The following is a 17,886-nucleotide window of genomic DNA, read 5'->3' on the forward strand; positions in this document are numbered from 1 at the left end:
GGGGGGCAGCATCACCTGTACATGTCACTGGGAAACCCCGGCGTTTCCCCTTGTCAGAGGGGAATGGGGTCACATGACGGGTGGCCCCGCCCTCAGCTACATAAGAGCTGTCAAGCTACCGCCGCATCATTGGTTGGGTGCCTCCGGTGGAGGCAGGATCCTGTGCGTGTTTCTCGCTGGAGTCGCTGGAGATCAGCCATCGCTGGAGATCAAGAATTGGATTACATCGCTGGAGTAGGAGCATGGATTTATTGGATTACATCGCTGGAATCTCTTTTTTATTTTTTATTTTTAATAAAGGACTTGTCCAAAGCGTCTTCTGTGGTTTTTTAACATATTGACACTTTCTTTTTGTGAAATGGTAGGGGTACAATGTACCCCTTACCAATTCACATGGGGGGGCGGGATCTGGGTGTCCCCTTTGTTAAAGTGGGCTTCCAGATTCCGATAAGCCCCCCACCCGCAGACCCCCACAACCACCGGGCAAGGGTTGTGGGGATGAGGCCCTTGTCCCCATCAACATGGGGACATCCTCCCCATGTTGAGGGCATGTGGCTTGGTATGGTTCGGGGGGGGCGCTCTCGTCCCCCCCTCTTTTCCTGCGGCCTGCCAGGTTGCGTGCTCGGATAAGGGTCTGGTGTGGATTTTTGGGGGAACCCCACGCCATTTTTTAAAAAAATTTGGCGTGGAGTTCCCCTTAAAACCCATACCATACCCTTCCATATGGATTTTTGGGGGGGAACCCTACGCCATTGTTTTAAAATTTTGGTGCAGAGTTCCCCTTAATATCCATACCAGACCTGAAGGGCCTGGTAATGGAATTTTGGGGGACCCCCATGCATTTTTTTTTATTTTTCAATGATTTTCAATGACTTTTTGTGTATTGTCGGGGCCGACAATTCATTAATAGCCGACACCAGCACTAGCACTTTTAAATGACTTTTTTTCCTTTAGAAATGTCATTTTGCTCTCGGACTGTTATAAACACAGAAACGTGCGCTACTTTACAGGCATACTATAGACTCCCCCCAGGTACAAAATTTAAAGGAATATTTCACTTTTATTGTTTCACTTTAAGCACTATTAAAATCACTGCTCCCGAAAAAAGGGACGTTTTTAAAACTTTTTTTTGCATTGATACATGTCCCCTGGGGCAGGACCCAGGTCCCCAAACACTTTTTATGACAATAACTTGCATATTAACCTTTAAAATTAGCACCATAGGATTTTAAAGGGTGTTCCGCGGCTTTTCGAATTTGCCGCGAACACCCCAAATTGTTCGCTGTTCGGTGAACGGGCGAACAGCCAATGTTCGACTCGAACAGATAGCCCATCCCTAGTAAGTATTAGTAAGTTGGACAGTGTAGGATGTCAACTGTAAACATATGGAGACCTTACAACCAAGCTCAAAGCTATCTACTAACTGGATGGTACAAGAGAGATTTGATGTGATTATGAAGCAGTGGAGCTTTTCTGGGAAAAGGCTTTGTGTTTGCGTGACACTTCCAGGGAGTAGTCTGCAAATATTAATAGCTTGTGACCATTGTGACCATAGCTTGTAACCATTAACTTGAACGGCACATTGTTGCCTGTAGCATTGTAGAACCATCTGTTTATCCGCGTAGTTCAAATAGCAGGTTATGATTGGTCAAGACGAGTTCCGATTTTCTGTTGGTCTACTAAACTTATGTGCACATTCTACCGTGCAGTGTGTGTCCATCCCCAGTACTGCCGGAATTTTTGTGGAGCATAAAGCTTTCAGCCTGCTAGACTTTTATGATTCATGGAAGTCCAACGATGCGCAAATTGTTTCATCTGGAAAGATTTTTCAGATTATCTAGCTTGTCTTGGAACATATGGCAAACTGTATCATAGTTTTGAAGAGAGCTAGCAGGCTGTTGCAGCTCTTCTTCAATGGAATACATCTTTTGTTCAGCTATCTGCAGACTTTTGGACTGTGCCCCCATCTTCTTATGCATCTGTGCAATGCCCTATGTAACAGCTTTATCGACTGCCTTATTATTTGCGGGTGTGAGGAGAGCCACTACAGCCACAGTTATGTAGAGCTAGGAAGAATCCTCCACTGTGACTGAGGGAGCTGAAGGATGAGAGCTGATAATTTCCTCGCTAGCAGGACTCATGGCGTCCGCCATATTTGTGTCTGAGCTCTGCTCTCTGTTGCAGAGCATCCGGGCTAGGGTATGAGGTTGGAAGTGGGAGTGCTCAACAAAGCGATCCATGTGGGCGCTTGAGGCTATGCCGGATCGTTGGTATTGGAGCTCCTATGTTTGTTTTCTAGGCTGGTTTTCTAAGGGCTTAGTGTGAGCAGTACAGACTCACCACCACTCCATGCGGTGCAGGAACCGAAAGCCCATAAAACTGTTTTAAAAGGGTTTGTACTCTTAGTCCTGATTGTGTTAAGAGTTTTATAAAGATTTCTTTTATACAGAGATACATTTTTGAGAACAGTTCATAGAAGTCTTGTATAAGGTGAACCATTACTAAGGAGAATGAATCTTACACAGTAGTAGCATAACAGACCATTATCACCCAATTATGGACAACTGGTATATGTGAAAATCCCTGTTACTGTCTACCTTCAAAGAAGAATAGGGTGTTCTACAGAAACAACTTATTTTTTAATTAGAGTGAAAAAAAAAAACCTTTGGTATTTTGTTTTATGGTGTTTGGTACCTCAATGGTTGGATAAACCCACTTAGAAAACATTATATATCATTTATGTTGTCTGAGTTTCTGTCATAGGACTTGTCAAATTAAATTTATTCTATAAGCAGTCTAGAACCATTCACAGGATTTTTTTCATCCAATGTTCTGTTTTAATACCAATGTTTTTAAAAGATTTACTTTAAAGTGGAACTCATGGCAAAACTCTTTTGAACGGTGAAGTTTTAGAACCTCTTTCAGGTTTTCATGCAGAAATTTCCTCCGACTTCACATTCCAAAGGACATACAGCAAATGAGGTCACCTAGCTAAGAAACAGACAACAATAAAAACCTGACAAAGGTTCTAACACTTACCCACCCTGATGTCTGTTTTTAATAATGTTTGTATCCGCCTTGAAGAGATTTCCCCTTATTTCCTATGACTAGAAAGAAAGAGAAGGTATATCTACCCAATACACCAGTAGTTCCCAACCCTGTCCTCAAGAACCCCCAACAGGCCATGTTTTAGGAATATCTCTTAGATAAAATAGCTGTCCAAAATACCAAGCCATTGATTTAAAGCACCTGTACAAGTTAAAGGAAAACCTGCAAACATGGCCTGTTGGGGGAACTTGAGGACAGGGTTGAGAACCACTGCAATACTGTATATAACCAAAGAACCTGATATAGGTTCTAACCCTACCACACTCTAGCCAAAACAAAAGATCTTGGCTGCAGTTCCAGTTTAAGTATTCAAATGTAAAAAGCACTACAAAAAGGAAATTAGATATAAATGTAAACAGATAAACAGATATAAATGTGCCCTAATGTACAGTATCCCTGAAGCACTTGAAGGACAACTGTACCTTTGGCTGTGCTTTAAGGGAAAGGCTGCACAGAGAAGATTGTTGGATTAAGGATGAAGATTAGTAATTTTCCAAGTAGGCTACACTCAGGGGATGCCTTTTAGAACAAATGTACAAAAGGTAACATTGTCCTACTATAATTGTATGTATTTTACCAGCTCAGAAAAAGTTTTTAAGTTATAAACTTCCTACCCAGCAGGAACAAAATCAATATGAACCACATTTTGAGTATGCCGTCCAGTTTTGGTCACCAATCCTGAACAAAGATGATCTTGAACTGTAGAGAGTTCAAAGAAGAGCAACACAACTAATAAGAGGGTTGGAGGAGCTAATTTATGAGAAACGACTACAAACATTACATTTAGGCTGCTTTCACACTGAGGCGCTTTACAGTCGCTATAGCGCTAAAAATAGCGCCTGCATAGTGCCTGTAAAGAGCCTGTCCTGTCACTTCAGTGTGAAAGCCCAAGGCCTTCCACACTGGAGTGGTGGGCTGGCAGGACGCCAAAAAAAAAAGTCCTGCAAACCGCATCCTTGCAGCGCTGTAGGAGCGGTGGATACACCGCTCCTAAAGCGCCTCCTGCCCATTGAACCGCCGGCAATGCGCCGCTGCAGCGTCACTTCACTGGCGGTTTTAACCCTTTTTCGCCCGCTAGTGGGGGTTAAAAGCACCCCGCCAGCAGCTGAAAAGGGCCACAAAAGTGATGGTAAAGCGGCGCTAAAAGTAGCTGCGCTTTACCGCCGACGCCCCCAATGCCCCAGTCTGAAAGTAGCCTTATTTTCCCTGCAAAAGAGGCACCTAAGAGGAGATATGATCGCCACATACAAAACTGTAAATGGTGACTCTGGCATTGGGAGAAAGCTATTTATTCTTAGATCTTTAAAGAAGACACGTGGCCATACAATGAAGTGGACAAGAGGTGGTTCAATCTTTAATTGGATAAGAGGATCTTTACTGTTAGAGCAGTAGGGATGTAGAACTCCCTTCCAGAGTTACTTGTGTGAGTTTGGAGCATAGATACATTTAAAAACCTTTTAGATGTGTTTTTAGCGAACACGGTATACAGGCATATAGAAACTAGTAGTGACAAACTCAAGCACACACACGCAGGTTGAACAGGATGGACTGGTATCTTTTTTCAACCTTTCGAGCTATGTAACTATGTAATCACACCTCGAATATCATGAAATATCGACACTCAATGCACAGATTGTTTGGGACCAATGTTGCATTGCAGATCCCTCCTCTCCTTTGAATGTGGCAAATGCACCCAGTTTAGGACCACCTGACAGAGGAGCTGGGCCAGTACAGACAGCAATCAGACACTCCCAGAAGAGAAGAGGGCAAGGATATGCAAGAAGGAAGGGGGTTGTGCAAGAGGATTGACTTGTTAAATGTTAAAGAAAGTTTGGAGGCACATTGCAAGTGAATAAAAAAACAACTTTTCGAATGGAAAAACATTGAAAGTAAGCATTTCTAGGATGGGCATAGTTGGCACTCTTGACAAGTGATAAGTGATTGTGACAAGTCCAGTGACTGTATTTCCTCCCACAGCACTGGAAGATTACCACTGCAGGGGTATGGGGGGAGGAGGGCAGGGGACTTTGGATTTCAATGAAGACAACAGCCGCCAGCACAAGGGACACTTCTCATTAAATGTAAGTACCATCCCCTCTGCTGATTAAAAAAAAAAAACTTAACTTAGACTTTAAACTTAAAGCTGGCTCAGAGCTGATAAAATGATGAAAGTACAGTTATGCTTCAAAAGTATAGTAATTTATTTTATTTATTATGATGTATTCAGAACAACTTTTCTCCATCTTAAAGAAAATGGGCAATAACTTGTAGCAGATGGAAAAATTACACTAAGCTGGAGTAATACGGCATAACACACTGTATTCAAAGTATCACAACCACTTCTACAAACAACTTAACACAAAACTGCTGTTTTCTGATCTCAAGGTTAAGCTAAATAAGCAGCATTTCATTTTAAGCTTAAGAACATTTAAAAAAAAAGAATGAAATTGGCACTGGAAACAATGGTTAGGGAGAAATGCACAACTGGGGTGCACAGCAAATGAAAGCCCTAAAGCAATCTAGTTTGGCACTTATGTTTAAGACATCAGGTCTTGAATTTAGGTGGCTGAATCTAAGGTTTTAGCAAATCTGCAATGTGACACAATTTTTTAGACCATATTTCATGGTCAAAAATGGCTGTATATATAAACTAATTTATAGTAAATCTATACAAGGGGTAAAAATGGGGAGATTTCTTTCATATGAACCAGACAGATGTTTGCTGCCACTCACTAGAATGTAATAGAAAATATAATAGCTAAAAATTTGAGTGCCTGTCCTTTTTTTTCTATTTTCTTCTATTGTTATAGAGAAACAATACGTTTTTAATTTTTTTTTAGCTAGTAATATTTTTTATCTAAAATAATTGTATTAATATATAATATGTATGTCAAAATCAAGAGGGGACTGAGAGCACAATGTAGTAATGGAAAATGTTAATTCAGATATATCCTTATACAACACAATGAACAAAAAGGTATAGGAACAACATTTTCTGGCATCCCCACCATTTCTCAAATTCAAATGTAAATACGTTTGAACTTGAGAAAGGGTTCTACTTTGTATATAGCACTGCCCTCTAATTGGGGTGATGATGACAGATGATGTCTTATTGAGACAAAATCGGTCGGGACGGACTCTGCTGATGCCACTGCGATATTTGATTTTACTTACATGCCTTTTAATGCCTTCTCAAATGTGAGTGACCATTTTACTTATTTCAATAAAATGCCTTTTATGTAAATGGAATCACACTATGTGGCCCAATTCTTTTCCTTTTACCATATATAATACTGGGAGGATCCGTTCTTGATCTTTGGTCACTGTTCCCTTGGTGGATACCCATTGATGTTATACATTGTGATGGACCCCTGCCTGATTGGACTACATCGGAAACCGTGTATGCTGATTTTCTTCCCTGGGTGTGTTACACCACAAGCTCTGTTGACTCATCAGGCGTATGCCTAGTTGGGTTCAACTTGTCTGGTAAGCCTCTTTCCTTTTTGTGGTGGATTATCAACAGACAACTAGTTCACAGATTTATCTCGCAAGTCACTTTATATATTGGAGTCACTTTAGGGACTTTCATTCTAATATATATGTGCACTGTTAATATTGTATGTATTTTATCATGGTTTATGCACATCAGTAATGGTTTGTTACTAGTTTGATCCCGTCAGGGAAATCTCACTTTCACCTTCACTTTTAGCGCTGTACTTTACCACTTTCCCATTTGTTTACATATTCACAGATTTCTGTTGTGCTGGCAGCTATTATGTATCACTTTAAGACAGCACTTTTTTTTTTTCCTTTTCTTTTTTCCACAATTTATAAGAATGAGCTTCCAAAGCACCACAATGCACCATAATGTTTTGCCATGTATTGTGGTGCATTGCAACGTTAGTGTGAAGCCGGCCTAAAGGAAGTCCATACTGCGGAAATATATAACCTATCCTTCTAAAAAAGCTGGCTGTCATGCTGATCCACTGTCTTCAGTAACATCTGAGTAAATGGCCAAGAACAAGCCTGCAAAATGAGGCGCTTCAACCTTACTCTGACTTTGCTGGTTCTTCTGGGTAAATACACAAAAACGTTTGACACCAGAACCAGGCAAATAGCATTTTGAGAACGAGATCAGTGATGTCATCTTTGAAATTTCTCTCTGAACAAGTTTTTCTTAATTAAAAGCTCAGACATGCCAAGCTTGCATGAAGGTAAAAAATCTTGAGCCTTTACAACCATTTTAACATTTACAGTACCCTTCACCGGAAGCACCTATGCAATATCCTGATATGGATAAATGAAAACCGCAACAGAAATATTATCACAAGTATACATCAAGGGCAATATACACACTTTTAGCAAATAGGAATTTGAGATCCAGGCACTACATGCTGCTTACTTGTAAGTTAGCTGCTCTGGGCCCACAAACAGATTCACACGGGTCAGTCCAGTGCGTGTACCAAGGAAAGCAATCTCCACGTCTTTGTCTGAATTTCTGAATATAAATATGAATATAAGATTAAAATCTACTGGACATTGCAGGAAGTGAGCCAAACATACGAAACCATATAAATCAAATTCACTCTCTGGCAAACAGCTAGCATAAATAGCTGCTGTAACAATTATCAAAGTGCATCGACTCAAAAAGTCTTGAGACACAGTTATGTCTACAGTTTCCTTCATTTCAACATGCCCACTGGACATAGTAGACACTTCAAAAGTCTGCACAATTAACATGAAATAAGAAAAACAATAAATATTATTTACAAATGTGTCTATTTTTTCTGGAATTTTGCTTTGTCTTCTCCTAAGATGCAATAGGAGCTTCTACGACTATTTTCTTTTGAGCCCATTCAGACTATGCCTTGGATTACCTGGCTCCTTGGTGTGGCAGGCTTTGGTGCTGTTCTTCTCTCCCAGCAAAGCTCTAGTCTTGGGGAGGAGCCTTGGTGTCATCATATACAGTACAGGGCTATTAACCCCATATTGTATGTGGTGGAGCCAGGAGTGTGACTGTAGCTGTGAGCATGGATCACGGGATCCTGGATCAGGGAGTCAGATGAGTAATACAACCTGTTCTGCAGCCCCTTAGACTTAATGAGAATTTCACTGCAAGGGTTTTTTTTTTTCGTACCAGAAGCTGACCCTTTTATTTTTCACCACAACACACGGATGCTTTCCACTGTGCGTTGTGGTGCATGGAAACATAAATTGAGGTTTGCTGCCAAGTAGCATTGGGGTGGCATTCAAAGTGAATGGCACCACAATGCTGATTGCGCATTAATGTTCACTATGGTTATGTGCATTTTAACACATTAACCAATCACATTAGCGTGAGTAGGCCTTTTATCCAAACGCCACTGTCAGTCAACATGAAGTAATGGAAGCAGTAGGCACAAATACAACATCTTTTATTGCAAGAAAAGGAGTTAAAAAGTTAAATAGTCAAAGTTAAAGTCATTGATTAAAACACTAACCCACATTAAGACAACTATCTCAGTTTTTCATGAGTTCTTTTAAGTATCAGTACTGCATGGAAGGAAAAAGGAGAAGAGGACAACAGAAAACAAGATGGATAGATAGCATCCTCAGAACAATGAACAGGAAGTTAAGCAAGCTCTGGGAGCCAGTTGAGGACAGAAAAGCCTGGCACGCTATGGTCCATGAGGTCACGAAGAGTCGGACACATCTAAATGTCTGAACAACAACTGCATTTCTAATGACTGGGTGTATTTTATCCTTGATAAGGACATATACTCACTCTGATTTGTTCAGTGCAAGGCTGGTCCAATAAGCCTCCAATGGAGCGCTGACCACAGCATCAAACAGAACCTCTTGTATTAGCTCTTTGTCACCTGCGTCAGAATGATATATTATGAGAATCTGTAATATACCCATTGTATATATACTTTATTTGGTACACATCTATCATCAGTTAAGCGTGTGTGTTTGCCTTTATGGAATACCGTTATGGAATTTACAAAGTCCTGAAATGTTCCTTAGGGATTATGTTTAATGGTGATCTAATAGCAAATTGTAGTTCCTGCAGATTTATCAGCCACCATGCAGGCTAAGAACCTCCTTTCCCTCTCAGATTCTGACACCGCAATCTGCATGTTAGTACTGCAATTGAGATTAGTCAAACCAGGAAACATTTTTCCAACTAAAAATGATCAGATTTTGGTGTTCCCGCACCGCTGTGGCCTAACTTTAACTATTCTTGGCTAATCGGAGTGGAATTCAGAATGTTCTTTTGCTATATTCCATCCTCTTCAAGATTTTATATGATGTGATGCTAAAGAGACACTGTCACCTTGTCATGTAGGGCAAAGTGACAGTGTCTCTAAAAGGGCATCACCCAACACCCATATACTCACCTTATCTTCACTCCCCAGCAGCTTCCATAGTTAAAGTGCAAAAATAGCACTGGACCCTTAAGGTTATCTTATTGGTACCCCCACGGTGTCCTTGACTTGTCATATAATCTAACATAAATGTAAACTGAAGTCCCATACCACAGCTGAAAAAGTCCAGATATTACTTTATTCCAATAGAGGTCAGGGCTACAAGAAAAAAAAAATAGACAATGTTAGAAGTGAACTAGACCAGCTGGTGTGGCAGCCAAGCCAGCTACTAACAAGACTAACAAGACTTCATATGATCACACTGGAAGAAATACTAATAAAGGTCCAGTTTACTTATAGTCCATTTACATTGTTTTCAATCTCAAGCCATAATCAAGGGGTGGTTTTGGACCTCTGAATTATGTTGTATACTCCTTCGATTGTCCCTCCGACCTCTTTTGGATCTGGACCCTTTAGCAGTGATGTGGTCCTTCAATATACATTTTGTTACACATCACTGAAACTTGACTGGGGGAATGATGTAACCACTTTGCCAGTTCACCAACACAGCAAATTTCGGCACTGGCTACTGGGGAGCAAGGGCATACGGGGAGTCAGGAGATGCCCTTTGCAGAGACAATGTAACTTTGCACTCAATGAACAAGGCGATGGTGTTGCACCCTTCCGAACATCACTTCAGTAAAGAGCGATTATCTGAGCAAAGACTTTGGTCATGTTAGCATGAACAAGTACCGTATGGCCATTCTTTTCCGACCTCTATTATAAACTGCCACTAAGTTGGATGCTTTTGGCACCTTTGTCTTTATACATTGGACTTGTGACTGTAGCAAATGAAAATCCCCTGAGGTTGACAGCTTTTAAGATGCTGCAACCACCACATCCGGCACCAACAATCATCAGTCAAACTCAACCAGATTACACATCCTCCCCATTCAAATGTTTCAAAAAACTCCAATGGTTTTTGACCATGTCTGCATACTTTAGGAATTGCAGCCATATGACTCGCTATTTGACTATTTGTATTCATAAGCAGGTGTACCTAAAAAAGCAGCCACTGAGCACTGCTTCTTGCTTGGAATCTGCAACACATGAAAAAACAGCACTATAGGCTTTAATAACAAAAAGCCAAAAAAAGGCTGTCAGCTGTGGTATGAATCTTTGATAACTACAGAAAACATATTGCATATAGTATAAACAGACAAATTGTAGACACATACAACAAGTAGTTATTAGAATCCCCCATAAATCCACTGGGAACTAATGATATCACTACAAACTCAAACAGCCATTCTTGACACATGCTTCTACTGTCTATATCTCACAGTGAAATAAAAGAAATATTAATAGTAAAAAATACTAAACAATAAATAATAAGACATGCAGCATACAGTAAATTGGAGTTTATGGATTTTTTATTCTTTATTCTTTTTAGTCAAGGCCAAAATCTTTCAAGACCAATGGCTTGAGGTCAACATAATTTTAATTTCGTTTTTAAATTTTCCAAATGATGTTTATTATAATTGTTATGTTATGTATAAAATATTTTTTTCACATATAGACATTTAATACAAGGTAGACTGGTGGTTTGTGGGTTTGCTAAAAAGAGAGCCCAGCAGTAGCTGCTTACTTTGTGACTGTCTCTGCGATAATGTAATCTCCAAACAACCCATGTGAACAGAGCAGGCATGGAGATGGAGGTAGGAGTCAATGTTCAGACTCATTTAACTCTGCTGCATTTAAGTTTACCTTATTCAACTTTGTAAACAAGCTATTTTCAACAAAGCAGCCAAGACCATCCTACTAAACATAAGAAAAGGACAATAGAGCTGAATAAAATAAATATAAGATATTTATATCTAGTATTTCATATTGACATATTTTTAAAAGCTTAATTTTACACAATCATTTCCACTATATACAAAAACTGAAAATCTACTGCAGCATAAAAAGAGTGTCCTCTCTCCTAAGCATTAATCATTATCAAATTAAAGCAAATGTTCTACATACTGCCATAAAGGACCAAATCCATATATGCTAAACTAAAGCAAATTGAAGTTGATGGGCAGTAGCAAAGCCAAAATGAGAAAACAAACTGATAGTTTCTGTGCATGGTAGTTCTACCCCTACGTCAGCCGATATACAAGAACTTTCAACTGACATTCTCATTGGCCAAACCAAAAATGTGTGACACATAAAAATGCATATTAACTTATCAAAATCCCAGTGCAAAAACGTGTGTCAATGTGCTACAATGGACATCAAAAAATGCATACCAAAAATGGCCAAAAGTGCACATGGACGGATGTGAACCTGTTCTTAGTATAACATTAAGTGCTGTTTTGTATTCTTCAAAGATGTGCAGTTATATTATTCAGCTAGGATATAGTTTCATACTTGTGCTTTTGCATTTTCATTTTAGTGTTCTTTTATGCATTTTTCATGCATTTTCAAGTATTCTTATTGAAGTTTATGGAGTCAAAAGAAGCATCTGTACCTCTTTCTAAGTTGCATGGAAACACATAGCATAGGTTAGAGTGTGCCCCATAGGCAATGAGATTCCTCTGTGCATACTGACCTTGTCAGTGTGCTCTGCTGTAAGACCCCAAATTACATTATGGCATTGTTTAAGGACCCCAAAATATGTATTTCTAATGGAATCCTATTAGGTTAATGAAATTTTCCACACCCTGGAATGTCCAAACCAATATGCTACATACTTACAACCAAGACAGTCCTGTATTTGATTCCATATTTATCTATGCCAGCCTGACTCTAGTCTTAAAGGGGACCCCAGAGCCATTGAAAAGTATTTAGGGTTCTACTTACATTGCAAGGATGGCTCTTTTCCTGTGAGGTATTTTTTTATTGCTTTTAACTGAGTGAGGTGACGGTGCTCTGGATGCAGATCTGTGTTGCAATATGTCCTTTAAAGAAAAAAAGCTGTTAGTCCACTGAACACACAACAGAACTGTCAACAATTAGAACACTTCTAATACTCACCACTCATCAGCCAAGGAAACATCGGGGTGTTCTAGATCATGTAATCCTAGGAGCAGAAATCAGAAGATCACAGTATTATCTTACCAGTTTATTCTGTATATTGAAACCTACTGTATTGTATGTTGTAGCTGACTTAATAAATATAATGGTATTTCAACTGCAGCGGAATAAACACTGACACAGAACTACAGTCAGGGTAAAAATCATCAGAAAACATATGGGTTTACTAAAGTCAAATGTGCTCTTCATTTTGCAAGTGTAATTACCTTTAGCTCAGTGAATGAGGTTTTCAGGAAAGGAACATTCATGTACACAGACAAATTAGTCTGAGGAAGCGTGCCCATGGCCAGGTAGGGTGTGTGTGCTTGTGCCTGAAAGTGTGCTCGTGCGCATGTAAATGCGCAAGCATTCATTGGCACCGGAAGGGCTATTTAAACTGCACTAGTGCAGTGTGTCAGTGCTGTTTGGTCTATTACGTTCCCTGTGTTCCTGTTTTCCGTTCCGGTTGTTCCTCTGTTGCCAACTTGATCCTGCCTCTGATTCTGCCTGAACACTGCCTGAACTTACCCCTGGCTTGTCCCTGGATTACACTTCTGCCTGCTCCTTTTGCTCATCTGCTCTGCTGTTACCGACTCTGGCCTGTCTCCTGACCACTCTCCAGCCTGCTGTCTGAACCTGATCTGCCCGCTAGTTGCTAATCTGCACTGTTTGACTCTGCCTTAAAAACCAACAAAAGTCCCAGTGCATGGAAGTGTCCAGTCAGGTGGATAAGAATGGTTAAGAAGGGTTAATGGCTCCCAATCTCATGAGACCAGATGAGAGATCAAACAAAACAAAGGAGGAAGCGCTGATCCGGTATATAAACCTGACATGCCAGGAAGTTTAAAAAAATAAGAATTTTAATGAACTAAACCCACAGAACAAACTCCATAGTCCAGCAAAAAGATGGAATAAATACACTGCAACTCACAAGCTACAGCTGTGCCTTGTGAGATGGATGGCTGCCTTTGTGTACAGGAATTCCTGGGAGCTGGCAGGTGGCCCGAGGGAGCCCCCACAAGACCTGTGAGGTGAAGCTTTGCTGACTTCCATCATCCAATAATGTGCAAGCAAAAAATGCTGTTTTCGCCCCATTCACTAAGCTAAGCGAAAGTTCCCTCATAAAGTAAACAGCCTATTTGCTTTTAGTTCAGCCCCACAGGGTAAAAGTATTAAGTAATAGTAAACTGCAGCAGTGCCCTAGCCTAATGTTCACCTGAGTGTTTGCCCGTGTACAGCAGATTATACATGGGAGGAATTGACCAATAAATCCCAGTTCATGATATTCATGTGACCAGATTAGCTATACAGAAGTACATCTTCGCCAGCACACCATGGATCAGCAAACAGACATGTCCAAAAAAAGGTTTTTAATCGAAAACGGTCACATCACAAAGAAGTTAGCACCTTTTTTGTGATGTGACCGTTTTCGATTAAAAACCTTTTTTTGGACATGTCTGTTTGCTGATCCATGGTGTGCTGGCGAAGATGTACTTCTGTTTGATGCTTCCAGAACCCAACTGGTAATCGTTACAGCACTCATTAATGTTTTTGCCATTTGTCCGGGAACGTGTGCGACTGGAATATTGAATTGACAGATCAGCTATACGACTTCAAGATAAAATGTATATATATCTATATATATATATATATATATATATATATATTTATATATATATATATATATATATATATATATATATATATATATATATATATATATATATATATATATATATATATATATATATATATATAGGGTTTAAGGTATACATGGGGGGTTGTGGTGGGGTAAAAGTTCCGCTTTAAAATGAGTGATTCTCTCAGTATGAGTTATGAACCAATGGCTCTACACATGTGTGGTTCAAGAGCTATGCAGCAGGGTAGGAAAACTTTTTTTATTAAACATGTAAGCATTTCTAAATTCTCATTTAAAATGAAAACATTCTATTCAAGTATGTATTCTTAACTCAAAAAATACTCTCAACTTCCTCAAATGTCCAAATTTCTTTTCCTGCTGTGATCTGACTTTCTGTTAGAGGGTACCTACTTTTGTTCTCCATGGTCTCACTGGGGTCGTTTTTCTAAAACTGGAGTGCGCAACATCTGGTGCAGCTCTGCGTAGAAACCAACCAGCTTCCAGGTTTTTCTGTCAAAGCCTAATTGCACAAGCTGAAGTTAGAAGCTGATTGGCTGCCATGCACAGCTGCACCAGATCTTGCACTCTCCAGTTTTAGTAAATCACCCCACTGTATGTAGGGATGTAGCCACCTTCTCTTGTTCACTTCTGAGATGGACTATGGGATTTGTAGTGTATATAGACCACAACTAACATTTAGGTGCTCACAGAGGATGTTACAAGGAGGCAGAATATGCAGTAAGAAACAATTTAATGAAAAATAGATTACAGGGCCATTAAGTAGTGGATGTGTATGGACTATGTTTTTTCTTAAGTAAGAATGTTGTTTAGTGTCACTTTAGGTACCCATAATCAGAGGACTGTTTACCCATGATGGCTATTGGCTAACATTCCTGCAGAAACTGACACAATCTCACAGTTTGAGTTATGAAGAATCACAATACTGGAAATTAGGATATCATCACCAGACAAGATAAAACTTGAATTGTAGCTACAGGGGAATTAAAAATCTGATTTTCTTTTAATTTTTCCCTATAACCTCTATCTCTCTCTTAAAAAAAAAATGTTAAATATTGCAGAGACAGACTTCAGGAGAGATTTGAAACAGAGAAGACAGACTTTCGTTGTCTTATTGTTGGCAGATGTTTCCATGGCATTCCTATAAAGATATATATACCAAGTTCTGGGGAGCACTTGACAAATTTCTTACAGGCGAAGAATTTACTAAACAATATGCTGGAACTAATCTGACAGCTGTTAAGACCCACAAATAAAGTACACAGACAATGCAATGTGTTCTAAAAGATACAATCTCAAACATTTGGGTTAGAATAAACTTCATGCTTCAGGTGTCCTAACAAAGACATCAAATGTGGTTTATGAATTCAAGCATCCCCCCACATCCTACTTTTGGATGCCTGAATTTTTTTTCCTTTTATTAATGTAGAAATGCTTTTGCAAATCCTGGGGGCCTTCAGATCTGTGACATCTGCTTTTATGCACCTCTCATCCTACAATTCAAATCATGTGTAGTTGGCAAAGACAGGCTGTTTCTCACATGGGTTCCAGAGCTCTCCTTTAGAAGACCTATTTTACATTGCTTCAGTTCGTGGTCCTTCAATTAGGGCACCATCCTAATGAAATACTACTGCATGCAGTGGTATATTTAGGTTTTGTGCTGCCCTAGGCGTGACTAAACTTGTGCACCCCCTAATTTAAATATGGTACACCCCTTCCTGTCAAGGCCACATCCCTTCCTGCTTAAGACCCACCCTGCCATCTGTAAATCAGACTCCTTCCTCTTTAGGCCCCACCTTTTCCTCCTAAAGCTCACCCTCCAGTCTATTGGAAGGCAAACTCTTCATGAAGCACAGGTAAATGCAGGTCAGAAGGAGGTCAAGTGCACCTGTCAGTGGATTCTGAATGATCACTGAAACATCTCAAACTGATGTCAGAACAAATGCCAGTGCTAAGTGATAACAAATGCACTTGGTTGTGTTGGAAGTGCTCATATTCACCTGTTAAAATACCCCTAAATTACATAACATTGGGCCAGCAGATAGGGTTGGGCTAAATCCATATTTGTGGATTATTGGACATACAGTGGTGATCTGACCACACAGGTACCACCCTTGGCTGTCGGTGCCACTTATCCCAGGAGGAACATTGGGGATGGGGACCGGCCCAACTAATGTTCCATTTGATGGTGGTCGTGTAAAATTCACAAACCGGGTTCATAGTCAAAGAATTAGGACTCGATCAGGCCAAAAATAACCCCAAAATATGTCAACACACAGACTGAAAGATCTTTAACCTGTGTATGTTTAATTGCAATACATTTTGCTAAATAAAACAGGAGTAACTGGCACAAAGATGTTCCTATAGAGAAAAACCTAAGACAAAACAGCAGGTTGCATAAACCAAACCATGAGCGAAAAAAGTACACTAAAAGTGTAGCGTGTAAGCCAGTGGGGACTCTTTTCATGTGGGATCCAGGAGGAGGCTGTTTTTTTCGTGCTGGGGGGGCAGCTTTTTTGCTGCCCCCCTGCAAAGTGCCACCCTAGGTCTGGGCCTATGCCAGGATACAGCATTGACTGCATGTGGAACAATATGTAATTTACACTGCAACAGACTGCAGTCAATTCAAGAGGCAATAACTATGTGATTCCACAGGAGTAATGCATACATTCTGGCTGCACTTCTAAAGGAATAATGAGTCATTGTTAAATAGTGAGCTAAACTGGGAAGAAATAGAATGGCTGAGTGGAGGGATTAAACTCTTACTGAGGACTGGTCAGCTGTCATGTTGTGGTAAATAGTTTCCCAGAAGCTGCTCAGGTTTGAGGAATGGTTTGTATCAGAAAAGGTATGATACTACATGTTCTAAAATGTACTCCAGGAAAGGAGATCTTTATCTACAGTATGTGTGTTCCAGGATCTAAATATTAACCACAGTAGTTTAAAATGTTGCAATTTTAGTTAACTGCCCCCAAAATTGCCTGTCTATGACCATAGCTAAAATAATCACTCAACAAGATACCCAGGCATAAGACTGTTGGGAGCATATTTATAAAGCACCTGACAGTCACCAAACATTCACTGCCAGTGAATTTTCCAGTTGCATGTGTCTGGTGAAAATCACATTCACTGCTTTATAAATGGACCTCTTACTGTGGTCAGTTAGGCTATTGGTATGCATTAGCTGAAAATCACCTTGCACATTTGTCTAAGAATTCTGATTAGGAAACATATAATTTGTATAGATGGGGCAAAGGAAAGGAAGGGAAGGGAAGGGAAAAGTAAAGGGAAAGGGAAAGGAAATTGCTTGCCTTGTCCCCACTGCTCTCAATTTGTCCTAATGACTATTTTTAATGTTCTAATGATGACATTTGTTTGGGTTACAGCTGTCTAACAGGGGCTTTCCTTTATGCCAGAAACATTTCTCCCATTTCCCTTTGAGCTCCAAGACAGAAAATAAAGAAAAATCTTCCCAGTGGAACGCACACAGCAAAATAAAATAAATTACAGGGGGTTTCTAAAGGATTACTAAGCCCAAGAAATAAATATAATACATTGCTGTTTACCAGTCCGGAGATGGGTTACACAAAAGTACTGTAAACACATGTTGATCTTGCCGGTGCCTTTATCGTCTTACGTGAGCTGGACAGAAAGCAAAAACGTCTACTGCTAAACTCATCAATTATTGTGTAATAGATACAAAGGCAGACATGT

The 17,886-nt window shown here is 39.9% G+C and overlaps 1 protein-coding gene across 3 annotated transcripts in view; it reads right to left on the reverse strand.

The window, feature by feature from the left end:
- The window catches only part of CACNA2D3 (calcium voltage-gated channel auxiliary subunit alpha2delta 3), a 1,508,837-nt gene that overhangs the window by 379,077 nt on the left and 1,111,874 nt on the right, over nucleotides 1-17,886 (reverse strand). For all 3 annotated transcript variants that reach the window (XM_073592282.1, XM_073592284.1, XM_073592285.1), the window contains 4 exons: nucleotides 12,477-12,522; nucleotides 12,303-12,400; nucleotides 8,873-8,966; nucleotides 7,511-7,606 (listed from right to left, as the gene is read on the reverse strand). In XM_073592282.1, the coding sequence (XP_073448383.1) occupies nucleotides 7,511-7,606; nucleotides 8,873-8,966; nucleotides 12,303-12,400; nucleotides 12,477-12,522 (334 nt within the window). The remainder of the gene's footprint in view (nucleotides 1-7,510; nucleotides 7,607-8,872; nucleotides 8,967-12,302; nucleotides 12,401-12,476; nucleotides 12,523-17,886) is intronic.

Source organism: Aquarana catesbeiana, linkage group LG07, assembly GCF_042186555.1.
Source record: "Aquarana catesbeiana isolate 2022-GZ linkage group LG07, ASM4218655v1, whole genome shotgun sequence".
NCBI classification, from domain to species: domain Eukaryota; kingdom Metazoa; phylum Chordata; class Amphibia; order Anura; family Ranidae; genus Aquarana; species Aquarana catesbeiana.